This window comes from Hippocampus zosterae, chromosome 16 (assembly GCF_025434085.1).
Source record: "Hippocampus zosterae strain Florida chromosome 16, ASM2543408v3, whole genome shotgun sequence".
Classification (NCBI taxonomy): Eukaryota; Metazoa; Chordata; class Actinopteri; order Syngnathiformes; family Syngnathidae; genus Hippocampus; species Hippocampus zosterae.
In genome coordinates, this window is record NC_067466.1 from 14780399 (window position 1) to 14798361 (window position 17963).

The following is a 17963-nucleotide window of genomic DNA, read 5'->3' on the forward strand; positions in this document are numbered from 1 at the left end:
ATTATTCAACATGAACAAACAACCTTCACGTGTGGCCCATCAATGATATACGCTAACATACTAGCATTCCCCTTTTGGCATTTTTCACATTAGAATAACTTTTACTTCAGATGTGCGCATGGTGCATTCAAGAACAGCCAACAAAAGAGGACATCATTACGATCGATGAATTAACCCGAACAACAACCAAGATTCCACCAGATGGCGCCAAAGTAATACATTTATTGCTTTGACCTGAGTAGCAACAAGATGAGACTTTCAACGGAAGTAGGCCCCCCCCACCAAATTTGTGAAAGTCTAATGACAAATGTGCAGAGATTCACTCCAGACAGTGCTACTAAGAACTAAAAGTTCCTGTAGCGTTCAGTGGAATTGAGGTCAAAATATACCGTGTGATGGGTCTTGGCTGCTGACTCAGTCAAAGACTCAGTCGTCAAAGTCACCCACCAGCTCTTCCGCTTTGTGGTGAAGAGACTTGGGGTGGGGGTAATGGGGGTGGAGGAGGAAGATGTTTCCTGCGTCTTCCAGCGTCCTCCCCTCTGCATTGTCACTTCCTCTGAGGTTGAGAAAGAGCAAGCGAGAGAGACATTGACAAACACACCAAGTTGGAGGAGACAAGAAGAACGAAGGTAGCCATATTGGTTCCACTTCGACATGTCGGCTTAGGTGACTATGTGGAAGCTCGAGAACACTTCAGCGATTCTTCATTTAGGAAGCAGACCGCTGGATGAGATTGAAGTTTAGGTTGTTGTAAAGGGCACTGCCTAAAAGAGGAACTCGATTCTGAGGCCCCATCTAACTTACTGGGAAGTCTTCTGCGGCGAGGAGGAGCACGTAGGATGAACTGCGCCAGAGTGCCATCTCGGTCAGAGGTCATGGAGTGGAGCCCTCAACAGCTGGCCGAATACCTGAGGAAGGTCAGGTTCACTTTTTGTCATTAAAATGTGATCACACTTGCCAAGAGAAGGGAATCACTTGGCCCACGGTGCAGTTCTGTCAAAAGCTCAAAAATGTCCAACTGTTTTTTTGCCGTACTTATCTGGATGTGAGTTTTGGGTCTGCTGGAGCATATCCCAGATGACGTCGGGTGAGAGGCCCGGACGCAGGACACATTTAACAAACAGGCATAAACACTCACATTCACTGACTTTGTAGTCAACCAGCTGTCCCATGTAACGTTTCCAGTTGCTCCAAAATGCTGCTAGCATAAAAGTGTATTTTTCTTCATCGTCTGGTAAAGTGTGGTTTCATGCTAGAGATTTACGACGGCAATACTCGTCGCGAGTTCGGAAGTATGGAGTGTTGTCCTTTCCTGTGTTTGAAAAGAAGTACATTTTCCTTCCTCTTTGACCCGGTGATGTATCCCACTAATGTTAACGAGAGGTTATATGAAGGTGAGGAGATGTGACTTTGTGAAACGGCCCCAAATGTGTGTTGCAGATGAATCTGGCCGACTGTGATAGAACCGTGTTGAAAAACTCCATCAACGGAATGCGATTTGTGGTAAGTTTTCATGTAGGCAAGGAGATCCACACCCCTCGACCCCATTATTATGTTTACTTCTTAATTTCTCAAAAAATGGCTACATACGCAACAGTTTTACACAACTTACATTGCTTGTGCAATGATTTTGCATCCGTCATCCATCTGCGCTGTGACTGTTTGCGATGCATTCAAAGGCAGCTGAGAAAAACCTGCAACGACACGTTAAAAAGGAATTAAATTGCTTTAACGGCTGTCATCGTGACAATATGTTGTTTTCTGTTTGCAGAACTTAAGTGAGAATGACCTGCAAAAATTCCCCAAACTTCACTCGCCGTAAGCTTTTTTTCATTCCCTTCTGGTGCACCGAAAAGTAACAGCATTTTCACTCAATTCTGATCCACTGGTGAAAGCGACTTTCGTGTTTGTGTGTCCGAACAGGATTATTTCCAAGCTGAGTGCCGACATTAGCAAGAAGGAGGAAAAACGATGCCTGTTTGGTAAAAAGTGGGTTCCTGTTTCGGTGAACATTTAAAATGGAAATAAAATGAGCTCTCGTACGATTAAGACATAATTTTGTGCATCTTTAACTTTTTTTTTCTTCTTATTTTGAACGCATGCTTGAAGCTAACATGCAAAGCAAAACGGTTCACGAAACGAGCATTGATTTGACATCGTTTTTGACCATCTACATTTGAACATAAACGGCAGCAACACGGGCAGGCAGAGCATCCAATAATACTCACGGGCATATATATTTTTTATTCTCTGTGAAAAAGGAATTATGTCGTTCCAGCTTACTCATCAAATATGCACATTGTATTTATTTTACTGCCCCCTGTTGGTCAAGGCACGCATTCTAGAATGAGCAGCCCTATGCCCAGTGAAACATCATGATGCACAAACTGTTTCATTCTTGATATGAAATTATTTCATTAACGTATTGTTTTGTTTAAAAAATGGATTGTTACAAATAATGCTAATTAACTGAATGCGCCTTCTCTCCATCACAGACCCGTGACCCCTAAATTTCATAAACCAGGTAAAAACGAAAGCAACCTCATGTTTTATGTGACGCTACAGGCAATGCTTCTGAGGTTTTGTCCTATTTCAGAGGTGGAATTCCCCAATTTTGTACCTGCTAATAATGTGATATCTCCCATCTTTGACAGTTCGTGATGTTAAAGGTTCGGATGACAATTATTCTGTAAGTTTTGTTTTTTATTCCACCCCCAATGACAGATGACATGAATCGCACCAATTAACTCATATTGACCGGCCATGTTGCGTTTCAGGATGGCGACGTCAACGATTACGAGAGCCCCAACAGCGGTGGCGAGGACAGCAGCCAGAGTGACTACGAGAAACCCAATGACGACTTGGACGGGGCCGATGCCGAGCATTACGAACTTCCCCCAGCGGAGCCCGCGGCGGACTTGGCGCAGAAGCTACGCAGCGCCGTGCACCTGGGAGACAACAACTACATCGGTGGTATTTGACGTTTGTCGTATTCAGGACGACGTGTTTCTGTTGTCGGCGCACGTTATATGTGGTTTCATGTGTTACCATGGCAACAAGCAGGACTGAGTTGAATCTGTCTCCTCTGTGGCCCTGCAGATAACCGGGACAAAGGCACGTCATCTCGAGACGCACCGCCTGCCGTCCGCCCCCGCCCACCGGTGGCATCGCTCCCTGTGCCGTCGCCTCGGGTAGTGAGTCTTTAATATTTTGACTTCAATATTAAATCAATTTGATATTTCACTATGATAGAGTGGACATGGCATATATTGATGAGTTTTTTTTTGGGGGGGGGGGTTGTGCAGCCTGTTGAGAGGAGTCGAGATCACTCTCCCCACTCTTTGAGACGAGCATCCGAAAAGAGTGAGTTAAAAAAAAAAAGACATTCAAGTCATATTAGATTTTGCTTTTCAGCGATTGGTTACAGTCATTATCACATCATGTTGTGATTTTTTGCGTTTCCAGGACCGCCGCAGATCTTTCGTGGCAACAAGCCGGGCCGTAATTCCTCTCAAATTCAAGGTATACCCCAATTTAGCGAATTTCAAAGAGCATCAGACTGGAAAACTCCCAAATTTTCGGGGTTTCTTTTAGTCATTACAATGAAGCCAAAAGCAAAACTAAAGTGCATTTGAGAGATGCTTTTTTTCCCCCTTGTTTATCTTACCAGGTTCTAATGTAACAGAGAGGGTGAGTGTTCCTATTTTTAAATTAACTTGAACTCATTCACGTTTTTTCCTATTCACAAATGTGTCCAGATATCAAATCAAAAGTTCAAAGTCATTCTTGTATTTTTCGTTGTGCGTTCCAGCCAGGTATACCCTCTCGAAGGTAAGCAAGCGCGTCAACGCAAACGCCGTGTTACTATGTTTCTTCAGACATGTTGAACGTTTTGTCGGATTTGCCTTCGCCAGGTCCACGCCTCTTGTACCACCTCTTTCTTCCGCGGCCTCCATCGGCAGGAGCAACTCATCCGTCAAGCCTCCACCTCCCAGGTAGGCCGCTCACTCGTCATCAGCCGTTTGTTGTCCGATCTAATCATTGTGTGTGCTTTGCTCCTACAGGACTGACGGTATTCGGGAGGTAAATTCTATTTTGACATGGGTTTTATTTTCTCTGCATTACAAGCATCTTCTGATCTTATTTTCACCTTCTAGCATGCACAAAATGATGGTGAGAATTATTTTTTCAGTCCAACTAAGCCAGATGAATTATTAAATACTAAACCCTTGAGATTTTCTTCCAGCATCCAAACTCAACACATTCCCCCTCTTCCATAAGATTCCGCCCCACCGGCCGACACCCGCGAGCCGCCATGGAGACAGGTATAGAGTCACCAGATGCCACCAAAGGTTCAGACTATCGCTAATAAGTGAATAAATACACTCTTTTCTTTTTGTTATTTGACAGTTTGCCTCTTGGCGCCACTTCTGTTGGGTCATTGCCTCTCAGTGTCTCTTCCGGTAATCATCTATATTTTTTAGAAGTCATAGCATATTGATAATAATATATAATATTGTAAATTTCCCCATTGTGGGACAAATAAAGGATATCTTATCTTATCTTATATAGTGCGTATTATGATTTTTTTTAAAATAGTAATTTCACTTTAATACGTATCGGAAAATTATACTCCCCCCGCCCCTCCCTCCCGGGTGATTACTGTACCTTCCATTCGAAGTTTCAAACTGCCAAGACTTTTTCTCCAACAGCTCCTGATGTTGAAGGCTGGGATGATGACGAGTTTGTGAGTTCAATAAACACTCCGAAAAAAAACACACACACACAGACACACACACTTGAAAAATCTACACTTCCGACACTCAACAAAGAATCTGGACGTCTACCTTGAACATGGTCCCAAACATGTCTTCAGGATGATGAAGATCCTGATTATGAGAATCCAAACAGCGGTGGCGATGAGAGCGGCAACATAACCGATGACGACGCAGCGGATGACGACACGGACTGGGCCGACAATTACGAACCGCCTCCCACGGAGCCCTCTGAGGAGCTAACTCACAAGCTGTTGCCCGCCGTGACCTGCGGAGAAGGCGATTACATTGGTAGGATGCTGAACGTAGCTTTAACGGTCTTGAAATTGCACCATATTTTGACAAAATGGCACAATATTTGTGTTAAGGGCCTCTGCAGTGAAACATTGGGTCTTTGTGGTTCGATATTCTCATTCAATTATTCATGGACTTTTTTTTTTTTTTGAGCCACCATTTTTCAAATTCTCCTTTTTGCTGCTTTTGTGCGCAGGACCAAGTATTGCCTTGCTTGTTATCTTTGCTGAGTTTTTTTGGTCAGCACTGAGGCATCTCACGTGTCAAAGAGCTATGCTAAAGTACAGTGAGGCGTTTCAGTCAACACAAGTAATGCTTTGCTGCCATTTTGAAAAAGAACTATGTTGGGGTGAGGAGTTTCAGTTAACAAAAGTAGAGCTTTGTCGCCATCTTGTGGCATTCTGGTTGTAGTTCCACATTTCTTGGAGATTTTTTTTTTTTTTTCAACATGTCCTCCAAGTGTAATTCTGACATATACTGTATGTGTCATTTTTTTTGTCATTCCCCCCTACCATCAGATAATATGCACAACCATGTGTCCTCCAGAGGCCTGCCGCCAGCAGTGAGTCTTCGCCCACCGGTCTCTACACTTCCACCTCTGTCGCCCCGCTTGGTGAGACTCGTACCGGTGTATCCAAACACAAAAAAACCTCCCCTACTCAAAATGTCAGCAGTCATGTTCATTCTGGCTGTATATTAAAGATTGTGAGGAATTTGACCACAGCAGGAAAGCCGGATGATTCACAGGAAATGTATGCACTTTCATTGCAGCTTGCAATTTTAACTTACTGGCAGTTTTGCGTCATGCTTGATGACAACTGAAAATATAAATAATGCGATATCCTTTGGATATTTTGCAGCCGGGCGAGTCCAATCGAGATCATTCACCGCACAGTGCAAGACAACCAGCACCACCGGCGAAGTGTGAGTAACAACTGCTGCGACTCATCACTGTTGATCGGCATCACGAATCGTACACGAATTCACGTTGCAATGTTTTAGTGCTTCCGGGGCCACCTCAGATTTTCCGTGGAAACAAACCAGGCCGAAACACGTCTCCCATTCCAGGTATTTTGGAGCCAGATACTGTATTTGTCGCTCAGGTTGAGATTTGAACATATTCGTGTATTGAACCTCATTTGTTTTGTTTTTTTCTCATGTCTAAAGGGCCCAACACAGAAGAGAGGGTGGGTGTTTATTTTATTTTATTCGATTAAACATAATCGAAAATTAAAATGAAGGGTTGCAGTTTGGAAATGTCAACGTTTAATTTGAAGCATCTCACTCACAAATATATATTTCTTCCTATTTTTTTTTAAAATCCTCTTTTACTCTGTTACAGCCGCCTGCACAACCCCGAAGGTAACGCACCAAACGCACAAAAAGTTCTGCTCATATTTGTCCAAAACAGGAAGTCAACATGACTCTGTAACTGTCGCTGTGATCACGTGACAAGGGTTCAGCCTGACTGGAATTCCTGTGGTTGGAAAGATAAAATGAGTTCCATAAACCATAATTATCAGCTGTTGTTTTGTTGACGAGTGCGCTTGTCTACAGGTCTCAGGCGGATGTCCCTGACCCCCAACCTAGGCCCAAACCTCCCGGGCCTCCTCCTTGTTCCTCGGCCTCCGTTGGCAGGAGCAACTCCTCTGTCAGGCCTCCTCCTCCCAGCAGGTTTGCCTGACCTACTTTCGCTCATTATTCATTTGTTGTTGAACGATAATCTCATTATTTCCTGTTACAGGTTTAACGGAATGAGACAGGTAAGATTTTGATTTTTTTTTTATATTTTTTTGATCTGTGGACTAAAGTATTTTATCTGACGTTCATCTTCTAGCAAACACACAGCGATGGTGAGAAACCTTCATTTTCATTTAATCCAAATAATGTTGATTAGATATATATTTTTTAATTAAAAGCTTTTTATTCTTTCCAGCACCCAAACACAACACATTTCCCCTCCATAAAAACCAGGCGCCGCGGCCACCACGGCCTGGTCGCCATGGAGACAGGTAGAAAGTCACATACAGTGGAATTCAATGGTCTACACACCCCTGTTGGAACGCCGTTTTTGTGTTGAAAAAAAAAAGACTTAATTAAACAAACCTGTACAACTCATTTGATTAAAAAATCTATTTTCAAGAGTGGAAACAAAAACAGAGCTGAAATGATGTGATTGCACAAGTGTGCACACCCTCTCACAACTGGGATGGTTCATCTGAACCAATCACATTCAAATTCATGTTTTATGACTGTTCTTACGATTACGACAGAAAAAAAGCTCGGAATTTCTAGTAGGGTTTTTAGTGTGCGTGGACTTTTATTTAACACCAGTTTGAGTGTGTGATCACGTGTGCTCAATTCTGAACACAGCCACATCCTGGTTATAAAAGCGTATGCACACTTTCAGGTGATTATTTTCACTTCCTCTCTCAAAATGTAAGAAATTCAATTGAGTCGTCGAGGCTTTAAGTCACGTTAATGGTGGAAACGTTTTGGAATGATTTATCTTAGACTGCTTTTTTCAGATCGAAAAAACCTAGCATTTGAACAGGGGTGTGTAGACTTCTTCATCCACTCACAAATTTATACATTTGGCACGAAACAAAGTGTGGTTTTCTCTTGTGTTGTCAGTTTACCACCTGGTGCCACTTCTGTTGGCTCGCTCTCTCTTAATTATCACCCTGGTAAGAAGTCCATTCCATATGTACAAAGAGTCACAATAAGTTTCACTTTTATGCTCGTTTGCTGATGCGGCCACAAGGGGGCGTCGTTCTCCAAGAATGACATTTTAGCAATTTCGAAGGGGGGAATGCCCAGTTTGCAATTTTTCTGAAACACGGGTTGAGGTGACACACTACACACTAGCTCGCTCAAAGAATCATCAGTTATCATTTTTGCAATTCTAACTTTGGACAGTATGACCAAATATCATCTTCGGTTGAATATGTGTGTGTCGGTTTGTGTCTGCAGCCCATGCAGACAACAGAACCAACTTTGCTGGTTCAGATCGCTTTCATCCGCTGCCACAAAAACCTTCACCCAAACAGGTAATGCTTGTCTTGATGTCACATTTATCATTACATTATTTATTCAAATAATTTTTGGGAGGGATGACAATTAATTATTCAATCACAGCGAACAAGGAAACTGTGTTTGCGAATGTGTATAGGGAATGGACCCTCGCTGGTATGTTGGTAAAGTGACCAGGGGTCAAGCTGAAGGGTATTTGAAACAAGTCAGCAAGGTAATACACACACACACACACACTGCTCTCCCTTCCCTTACTTTACCTTAATAAAACTTAAGGTTAAATCTTATTTATTTTTCATGCTTGTGCCCATAGAGACTCGTGTGTGTGTGTGTGTGTTTGTGTACGCGTGTAGGACGGGGCATATTTAGTGCGGGACAGCTCCCACCAGAAGTCCAACCAGCCGTACACACTGATGGTCCTCTACCACAACAAAGTGTTCAATATCCAGATTCGCCACGAGGACAAGCAGTTCCAACTGGGAACTGGACTCAAGGCCCAGGAGGTAAACCAAATGTCACACTTGAACAATATCCATGTGGTAGAAGGAATTTCAGTAGTGACTGTGTGTGTGTTTGTAGTGCTTCTCCTCAGTGTGTGACATCATCAAATATCACTCCCAGTGTCATCTGCTCCTCATTGATACCAAAAAGCGCTCCTCGGGCCAGCAGAACCAGTGTCTGCTCTCAGAGCCAGCAGGGATTTACATGACTGGACCACAATGATCCCACTGAGACCTTTATAATCATGCAGTCAAACACTTTCGACCTATTTTGGTTTTAACAGGTTCAATTGCTGTTAATGTATTTTTTTTCCTTTCAATTTGTCACTTCTTTTCATCCAAGAGTGTGACTTTACATACCCTCCATTTATCTAAATGCGAACATGCAATGAGAAACTCAATCGGAACACAGGCTGTTCATTAACACCTATGTGGAGGTTGTTACCTTTTCACGGCTATCTGAACACAAACGGTGCAGCAAGACATTTAGACATTCAACAGAAGAGTACCCACGTTTATATATTCTTTATCCTCTACAAGGAGGTGGACACGTGTATTGTATGGATTAGGTACAGTGGGGGAAAAAAGGTAGCAACACAGTGGTCAAATCAATCGAATGATAAAAAGTGTGACAACAATGATCACTTTGTAAAAATTCTATCTGATGACGGTTCTACTGTATGATTTTTGCTCAAGTAGCCCACAATATTATGGAGCACTATGATTCCTCAATAAAATACACGTTAAAACAGTTTGTGGGGGGGGGGTTTTCGGTGGGAGGGGCTAGAAGAAATTAGTGGCAGTTACATTCATTTCATTGTGGAAAGATGATTTGAGATAGAAGTGATTTCAGTTACAGGAACAGATTTTAGTTTTAGAACAATTCTGTATTAGTGGTAGAGGTGGTGGTGGATAACATGTAGTCTTTTCTTACGGTCTACTATCTACAAAGAAATTTCACTTTCTCTTATACACATATACGAGCACGCGCGTACACACACACACACACACGCACACCGTTGGGACCCGTATAATCCCAGTCATCAGTTACAGCTCAGCCCGTCTTGTTTTGTCTGCGCCGAGTGTCGATTCGACGCTGTCGCCAACTGACGCACAGACGCACGTCATTAGTTCTTCAAGATCCCCCGAAAAAGACTGCGAGACAGTCCCACCGGTGTCGCAGGTGTGAATATGAACTGATAAGAAGGCCAAGCGTCAATTTCGTCTGCGCGATTCCCAGTCCAACACCGGTCACGCATCGGCGCTCACAGACCATGAAGGTGTTCTCGTATCAACGTCGGTTTGTGCATTGTTTGGCTTTATTACAAATACTCTTTGGTTTGGAATGATCTGCTTCAGAACGTTAGTTTACATTTTACACGCAAACGTGTGTTGCATCTCCTCATACTGGTCAGCGTAAATTAAACCCGAGGCTTTTTGGTAACAGTTCACATTCCGAGATCCTCTTTCGCAACTGCTTCTTTTAGTAGACTTGACCGGCACAAGGATCTGGTGAGCGAAGGACAAGTTAGAGTTCAAAAATATATTACCTGAAACATCAAAGTATAAGTAAGATCACGGTTAAATTGGGTGAATTGACACACATTCATGGAAAAAATTCAAAATCTGAAATGTTCATTTAATGACCTATTAATGATGGGGGTGTGAAGTGTTTAAAAAAAATAAATAAATCTGATATTGATCAGATGAATAACGACTGAAACCGTAAAAAGAGATTCAATCAGTCATTGTCATCTGCCCCAGGGCAAGAATTCAAGCTGCTAACAACCACTAAGTGTGTGTATATGTCTGTGTGTGCGCGCGCTACAGCAGCCAATCAGCTCGCATGTGGGCGGTGCATCCGAGTATAAGTGCAGGTGTAGCGAGCTTGTGGACAGGTGTTGCATCATGGCGTCCTTCGTGCCTCTCTGCGATCTCCCCCAGCTTCCGTCTGTGGCCGTGGATCCCTGCGACTTCAGCCTCTACAGCCCCCCACCTCCACCCGAGCCCAGCCGCTCCTCACCGGCGTGCCTCCAACCAGACCTCGGCCTCGTCTCCGGGTCCAGAGGAGAACACTGCTACGGTGGGACCGCCTTCCCCAACTTCCAGGGTCCATTCCTCCCCGGCGGGCCCTGGTACTCACCGGAAGGCATCCTGCGTCTGGCCCGCCCGCCTTACTCCTACTCGGCCCTCATCGCCATGGCCATCCAGAGTGCGCCCTCGCAGCGGCTGACACTGAGCCAGATCTACCAGTACGTCTCCGAGCACTTCCCCTTCTACAGCCGCAATAAGGCCGGCTGGCAGAACTCCATCCGGCACAACCTGTCGCTCAACGACTGCTTCCGGAAGGTTCCGCGGGAGGAGAACAATCCAGGTGAGTTTCCTGGTTGAGGTGATGAGGATGTTGTGTCTCTCTGAATGAGGGTTACGCTAGAGTGGAGATTTTACGGTAGTTTTCGATGGCCATTCCAGATGGGGAATTTTAAGTCCATTTCATTCACGTGGGGCAACCGACTGTCTTGGTCCGGTCCGATATGGTTGAGATGGAAAGACAGTAGAGGGCGGAGAGTAGAGAATACAGGAGAGTGGTGTTGAAGGACGAGAACAATGGGCACAACAACGGCCGTAGCAGCAAAAGTATCGGAGCGCGCCACGGCTCAGGTGGTAGAGTGGTCGTCTTCCATCCCCAAACGTTGCAAGTTCGGTCCTGAGAGAGATATCCTGATCTCGAGCGAAGCGATCCTGATGCTGTAACCACAACCAAAGTGTCCTTGAGCAAGATACGGAGCGCCCAGTTGCTCCTGATCAGTGGGCAAACGAAGAAGCGGTGTGAAAACCTTGAGAGAGGGGTTTCTAGACAAGTGAAAGCATTTACCCAGTGGTGCTATGGTGACAGACGGCCACAACGATGATACAACTTCAGTATATTGAAGTTTCCTATCAAAGGGCACATTGTCGATGCAAGTTTTTGCCACCCCGCTAAAAACCTTGAACTTCCATCCCACAGGTAAAGGAAACTTCTGGACTCTGGACCCAAACTGTGACAAGATGTTCGACAACGGCAACTTCTGCCGCAAGAGGAAGAGGAAAACCGACAGCGTGACACCCACCAAGAAACGTCGCAACTCCTCGTCCGAGTCCAGTCCCAACTGTCCCAGCATGCATTGCGGCGCTGAGTTTTCTGCCCCGTCAGACCGGCATATCTCGTCTCAGCCCTCCGTGTACATGCAGGTCCCGGATGAGTCCTCTGTGCTTCCGCCGGCCCTTCCTCCTCTTCCTCCTCATGGTTTTGCGTACTCGCCAGGAGCAGTGGTGCCTCAGTGGGACGCCTGCAGGCCTTCTTCTCCTCCTCCTCCTCCTCTTCATGCCCCTGCCGTGTTCTCCCCTTCTTCACAGTCAAACCCTCTGCACTTCTCCCCGCCGTCACTGTACACCGACCTGGAGACCACGTACGCTCCTCTGCTGGATCTCCAGGAGGGGCAGCAAGCGGAGTTGGAATCCTTCCAGGCTCAACTCTTGGGGAGCCTCACGGAGGACCTGCCCCTAACTCGCTGGTTCTCCAGCAGAGACTCTGACGTTTTTGAAATGTTCGTCACCGCGTGAATGGCTCTATTTATTATTGATTTGTGTGAAAAAGTTGTATGAATTTTCTTTTGTTTTTGAATAAAAAATAAATGCATAAATGGAATCATGGGTTTTCCCGTCATTCGTTCTAGCGACTTTATTATATCAAGTTCTTAGGATTACAGAGTCCTTACTAACGTGAGGGACAGCTTTCAGTATTATGCGATAACATTTAATACAATCACTATACAAACTCCAAAATTAATACAAGAGTCACCTGATAAAGCGTGGCTCTCACTATATGGCATAATTTTCATGTAGACATACCGTGAAACCAACAATGTTGTTGTCGAAGTCTTATTTGTATTTTGGGGGGGGAAACAAGAAAATAAGTCAATTCTTAGAAAACACATTTATAACATGCGTTAAAAATTCCTTGGCCAATGAGGCTACTTGGCGAATGAGATCTATTTTTTAAATCTGTAAATTATCGCGATAGCCTGGAATAAGTGGGAATAGAATGGCTGCGCCATCTCAAAAGTTTGGAACCCCATTTTCTGTCTTCACACCATCAAAGCACATTAACGTGACACCGCATGAATGTGAATGCTTGGAGTGTGACAGCACTCACCCAATGATGGGGCATGTCATGATCGCGATCGTGATAGGAGGGTAGCTGACGAGGTCCCGATAGTGCCCCGTGAATCCACATCACACTTTTGGTGTGTCGCCGCTGATCCCCAATGTGCGTGCGTGTGTCTCCGCGCCACGTGTTTAGGCATCATGTCGCCCATTGATGTGGATGTGTGCGTAAATAAGCGGCACACGCAGACGAGCTGATACGATCAGCCGATCAATACGGCCAAGAGACGACAAGTGTTTACAACACAATAGGGAGAGTGTGCCCTCTGTTTAGGGCCCGCATGTGCTCGCTGCGCCTTGGAGGAACCCCCGAGGTCCGCGTTACGACTCACTTCATTTCACTTTAGTGTTTTATGGTACATACAAAAAAACAAATCCTGAAAAGCTGAAGAAAAAAAAACAGCCACTTTGTAAAATGTTAGCTCGTGATGAAATCATCACGTTTTCATTTGGGATAGCAGCCGGCCTAAGGGCATGACGGAAAATCCTTACTGAGCTGCTTTCTCTCGTCAGGTTACTATTTTGCAAAATGTTAGCATAGCATGTTAGCGCTCGGACCATCTCCCTAGACTTTGAGCAATTCCCCAATGAGGCACAGGATAGTCACAAAATATCATGAATCCAATAGATTGCTAGCATACTATGCTAGATGTTAGCACTGCTCTATTTCCACTGCGCTGGGCTTTCAAGTGAAAATAGCTCTTAAGACTCCCAATAAATCTGTCACCAATTTGGTTTTACAAATTAGCAAAAGGTGGCAAAATCATTTAGAAATAAGGCCTAGTGCGTAATAACTTGTTAATATTAAACACATCTAAAAGACAAAAAAATAAATACATAAGACTGATATACCAGCCCAATAGCTTTCAGTGTATTAGAGTTAGCATGAACTTTCTGAGCTAATTGACTTGATACAAAGTTACCAAACATGGTTTGTTGCCATTTAACGGCCTCCAAACGACAGTAACAGGGATTTAAACGTTTGTAAGGTTGCATATTTGAAATGAATTTGTCTTTACATTAAGAGGCATGCATCAATGTAGCTATCGTGCTAAGATCACACCACTACATTGTTTATGCATCAACACAGGCGCACATTAGTCACACGCGCACACACACACACACACACACACACACACGCACTCGTACATTTCAATTACAATTAAACCCATAATTGAACAACTGAATTGTAATGAATTTCTGTCTTGAATTGCTTCAATTTGTGAACATAAAGATGCATAGTTGGGAGTCAATCATAAATGGAATCCCGATGTAAAAATGGAGGATCCCTGCAGGGCAAATGGAGCATTGCAATGTCTGTGGTCAGCCTGCTAACTGCCGGGGCTGATTGCTAGCAGGCTTACATTTGCATGTCACACGCACACACACGTACGCACACACACACGCATGTGAGTTGTTGAGACTTGCAGCAACCTCACACACAGAAACCACCATTAATGGGTTACTCAGAATACTTTTTGTTTTTTACTTATTTACACACGCATGTGAGTTGTTGAGACTTGCAGCAACCTCACACACAGAAACCACCATTAATGGGTTACTCAGAATATTTTTTCTTATTTACTTTTAAGCTTCATTTTCCTTCGGTATCGAATACCAACTTCCTTTTAAAGGGCGCCTGGAAAAAATTACTTGGGGTCTTGATGAGACTTTTCTGATAGTAAATAGTGGCCTCCGTGAAGCATTGTGGAAACTCTAAGATTGAATATAATCAAGTCTGGGGATATTCTTTGGCCTCTGTACATATTTTGAGATAACATAGCGCACCACCTCAGTCCTATCTATTGTAATGAAGAGGAGCTACTGCGCTGTCAGGAGCTGAACAAGATTTTAGGTAAGTGTGTCAGAATGAAATCAGGCAATAGAGATGAACCGAACAATACTCATTAACAATTATTATTACGTTATAACTATTTTTCCTCCTCATTTAAAGTATTTATTTTAAATTTATTTTTATTTAGAATCAATATCTTTTTAGTTTAGGGAACATAATATGCTGACAGCTGCCACCAGTCTCCTTTTCACATGGTGGCAAGCATATTTAAGAAAAAAAAAAGAAAAGAAGATGATTTTAGTAGGGTGTACCATAATTACTATCCTTGGGGTATTTGAACTAAATCCTGTCACAGACCTGTCATGATGACACCTGCGAACAGTTTAAATGTGGGGGGAATAAAATCCACAGTATGTCTCCGTTAAAGGTCACGCTGGAAGTAAGTGATGGAATCCTGACAGTGTGAGCGTTACTGTTGTTGGGGGATGCCACGTCGTCATGCTGGTGCGGTGACAGCTTTGAGAGCAGCGACCCCCATGTTGCCGCTTAACGTGAAACTCCATCCAACCCAACCACTAACCGAAGAGACCCCCCCTCCCTCCCCTCGTTCCCACCCCGCACGAGGCGTCTCCATGAGTCCCGTCAACCTGTAGTTTTCCACTCAGATAAGACACCTGCTCGCTGTCAAAAATCACCTGCCAAACAGTTTCACTCAGTCCAAAAGTAGCGATGACGTTTAGATGAAACCATAATAGCAAAGGGACTGTTTCTTCAAACAGTCAGACTACAAAAAATCAAGTTAGCCCACAATAACGTCCACATTTTTCTGTACTCTGATTGTTGGTTGGAGCAAAACAACGAGAACAAGCAACACAGAAAATGGACGAATGAGAACGAGAATGTAGAAAGAAAGCAAGCAGGCATCACAATGTGTGTTTAGATTTTTCCTGTAGGTGGCAGTGGTGTACCTTGAAGGCCAGCCACTGCAGCGGTCTATAAAGTGTTAGCGTGAGAGCAGTGAAGGTCAGCCAAGAGTTAAATTGCACCCGGCCGCTGGGCTGAAAATAACCCCTAGAAGCCGGCAATATTGGGTAGTTCATCATGTGATGTCACAGTTGTAAGAAAAACATCAATAACAAACACTTTAAGGGGAAAAGAGATGTGGAATCCATGAAAAGGAGGCCAGTGGGGCATTAGAAAGAGATTAACACCCGACGCAAGTTTCACTGATCAACACGAAAGTGCGTGCAAATGTTCTTCTGCAGGAGGAAGCATGAAAAAGTCTCAGTCATGCATACCCGAAAATTGAACAGGAAGGCACCCATTTGGGGGTGAAAAATCAATGAAAAAGGGGCCTGGAAAGTAAGATCATGTCTCGACATGGAGTGCAAATGTTATGAAAAAGCAGCGTGGAAAGTTGGGAAAAAAATGAACATGTCATTTGGTGGACAAGTCTATCATATAACAGGATGCATGAAAACATTTCAAGCACCCAAGGCCAAAATTGAACAGGGAGTCGTCCATTTTGGCTCGAGTCAGACATTTGGGGGGATTGCACGAAAAAAAGGGCAAGAAAGACAAAAATTGGGCCCTATCACCAGTTTCACCAATTGGCACAAGATTTGGTGAACATCTCTATCTTAACAAGATGTATGAAAAAGTCTCAAGTATCCAAAATTGAACAAGAAATCCTGCACTTTAATCTGAAGCAGCCATTTTCACCCAAACTGGGCGAATAAAGACCTCCCCGAGCGCCTTGTGCAAAAGCAATAATGTCTTCCTAAGGGTTCCTCCCACCTCTCCTAACCAGCCTTGATCACAGTTCACAGGGATGCTTTTCGAGATTTTTTTTTTCTCCCACGGCTGCGTGAGTGGGATCCCTGCAGCGTTCCACAGTTCCTCTACACGCAAAACCCACACAGCCAGGACCAGTTGCTTAGGAACAGCATTTTTCATCCCGTGTGGGTGCGATTACTCGTGGCCTTTTGTTCATGTCAACTTATGTGTCATGCGAACTTGTGTGTTAGCGTGCGTGCGTATGCGATGATGATGATGATCGCTTCACAGTGCCCGAAGGGTAGATGCGCTGCCCATGGAGAACCAGGATCGATAGCAGGAGCCAGGATTACGTAAATTAGAAAACGTAAAATATTTAAACAATAGAAACAAATGACGGTCTGCATGGATTATAGCTTTTTTTTTTGCCATTAAAAAGATACTCTCTCGCAGGCTTTTACGAAACTATATGTTGCTTAAACATATATTTAGAAATCATGCACATGTAAAAAAATGTACCGATCAAAAATCTGAATGATTGTCTCATGCAGATAAATTCACGAGTCCACTGGTTTATCTATAAAACTTGTTGGCAAGACCACACCCTATCTTTCCTCTCCGCTCACCATTCATACCACCACCCACACGCAATTCTTCATTGCTCAAGTCCACACGAATTTTGCTTAATGTTCTTTTAAATCTTCTGTCTTAAACGAATGAAACACTCTGCACCGAGAAAATATATTTATATATAACTTCCCTCATTCATCCCAATATCATCATTTAAAAAGTTAGTCCATGTCACACTCCAAAACCGAAAGTGATCGTCCCATTTTCTGTGCTAAGTGAAGATGTTTAATGAGTCCCAGTCAAAGCGCGGCTGTGTTTATTATACTGGGAGTGAGTCAGCTCGCCATGTTGTGTTTGCACTGCGGCTCTGCCAAAGCATATTTATGTGCGTTGCAGTTTTCCTCGAGAATTTTTCAACGCTGTCCACACTTCACACGCTATCTGATGCACTTGACATTGTGAAGAAAAGCAATATCACGTTGCACTGATTCTTAGCAGAGGTGGCGACTGTAGACTTGCTGCTAATGAGAGCCTTACTAAATGTTTGAAAGCAAAACATTGCATCCATCAAGCGAATGTTTATGAATTTAGTTCCTCCCGAAGTCACCATATTATTTCAACAGAGGATAAATAATATATACATGTACTACTGCATCATTTGTTTTCAAATATGTGTTCCTTGAGGGGTTAAAACTACCGCAGCAACAATGTTAGTTTTGTAAGCCCGTCTATATCATTTTGCATTGGGTGTTAGCATTAAGATAGCAGACGTTGGTTAGGTACTTCCTATGTTTAAATATACTATGTATAATTCATTGCTTTATGATTAAAATTCCACTGACAATGGCAATACTTAGCATGACTGCTTTAAAAAAATTGAGGTATTGAAATAATAATCCGAAACATTTACACGCAAAAACAATGCAAAAAATAGAAAATAAATGAATAAATACATAAAAACATAACTTGACCTTTTCTGCATAGACCTTGCACTAGAGTCATTCCACTTTGTTG

General features: G+C 43.6%; 2 protein-coding genes across 2 annotated transcripts; both read left to right on the forward strand.

Moving 5' to 3' along the window:
- Positions 1 to 326: 326 nt before the first annotated feature.
- On the forward strand, positions 327 to 9353 carry lcp2a (lymphocyte cytosolic protein 2a). Its single transcript, XM_052047674.1, has 33 exons — positions 327 to 917; positions 1441 to 1503; positions 1772 to 1818; positions 1924 to 1989; positions 2496 to 2524; positions 2655 to 2689; positions 2778 to 2978; positions 3096 to 3194; positions 3306 to 3363; positions 3466 to 3522; positions 3671 to 3690; positions 3812 to 3831; positions 3915 to 3995; positions 4065 to 4083; positions 4158 to 4173; positions 4247 to 4325; positions 4411 to 4463; positions 4713 to 4747; positions 4877 to 5066; positions 5588 to 5697; positions 5939 to 5993; positions 6072 to 6137; positions 6237 to 6256; positions 6412 to 6431; positions 6627 to 6743; positions 6814 to 6832; positions 6907 to 6922; positions 7006 to 7081; positions 7704 to 7756; positions 8043 to 8119; positions 8242 to 8316; positions 8456 to 8605; positions 8682 to 9353. Exons 1-33 carry the CDS (start codon positions 840 to 842, stop codon positions 8823 to 8825), a joined length of 2244 nt encoding a protein of 747 aa, XP_051903634.1. The 5' UTR covers positions 327 to 839; the 3' UTR covers positions 8826 to 9353.
- Positions 9354 to 9470: 117 nt separating this feature from the next.
- On the forward strand, positions 9471 to 12290 carry foxi3a (forkhead box I3a). Its single transcript, XM_052048105.1, has 2 exons — positions 9471 to 10976; positions 11610 to 12290. The coding sequence occupies exons 1-2, from the start codon at positions 10511 to 10513 to the stop codon at positions 12203 to 12205; spliced, it is 1062 nt and encodes a 353-aa protein (XP_051904065.1). The 5' UTR covers positions 9471 to 10510; the 3' UTR covers positions 12206 to 12290.
- Positions 12291 to 17963: the final 5673 nt, after the last annotated feature.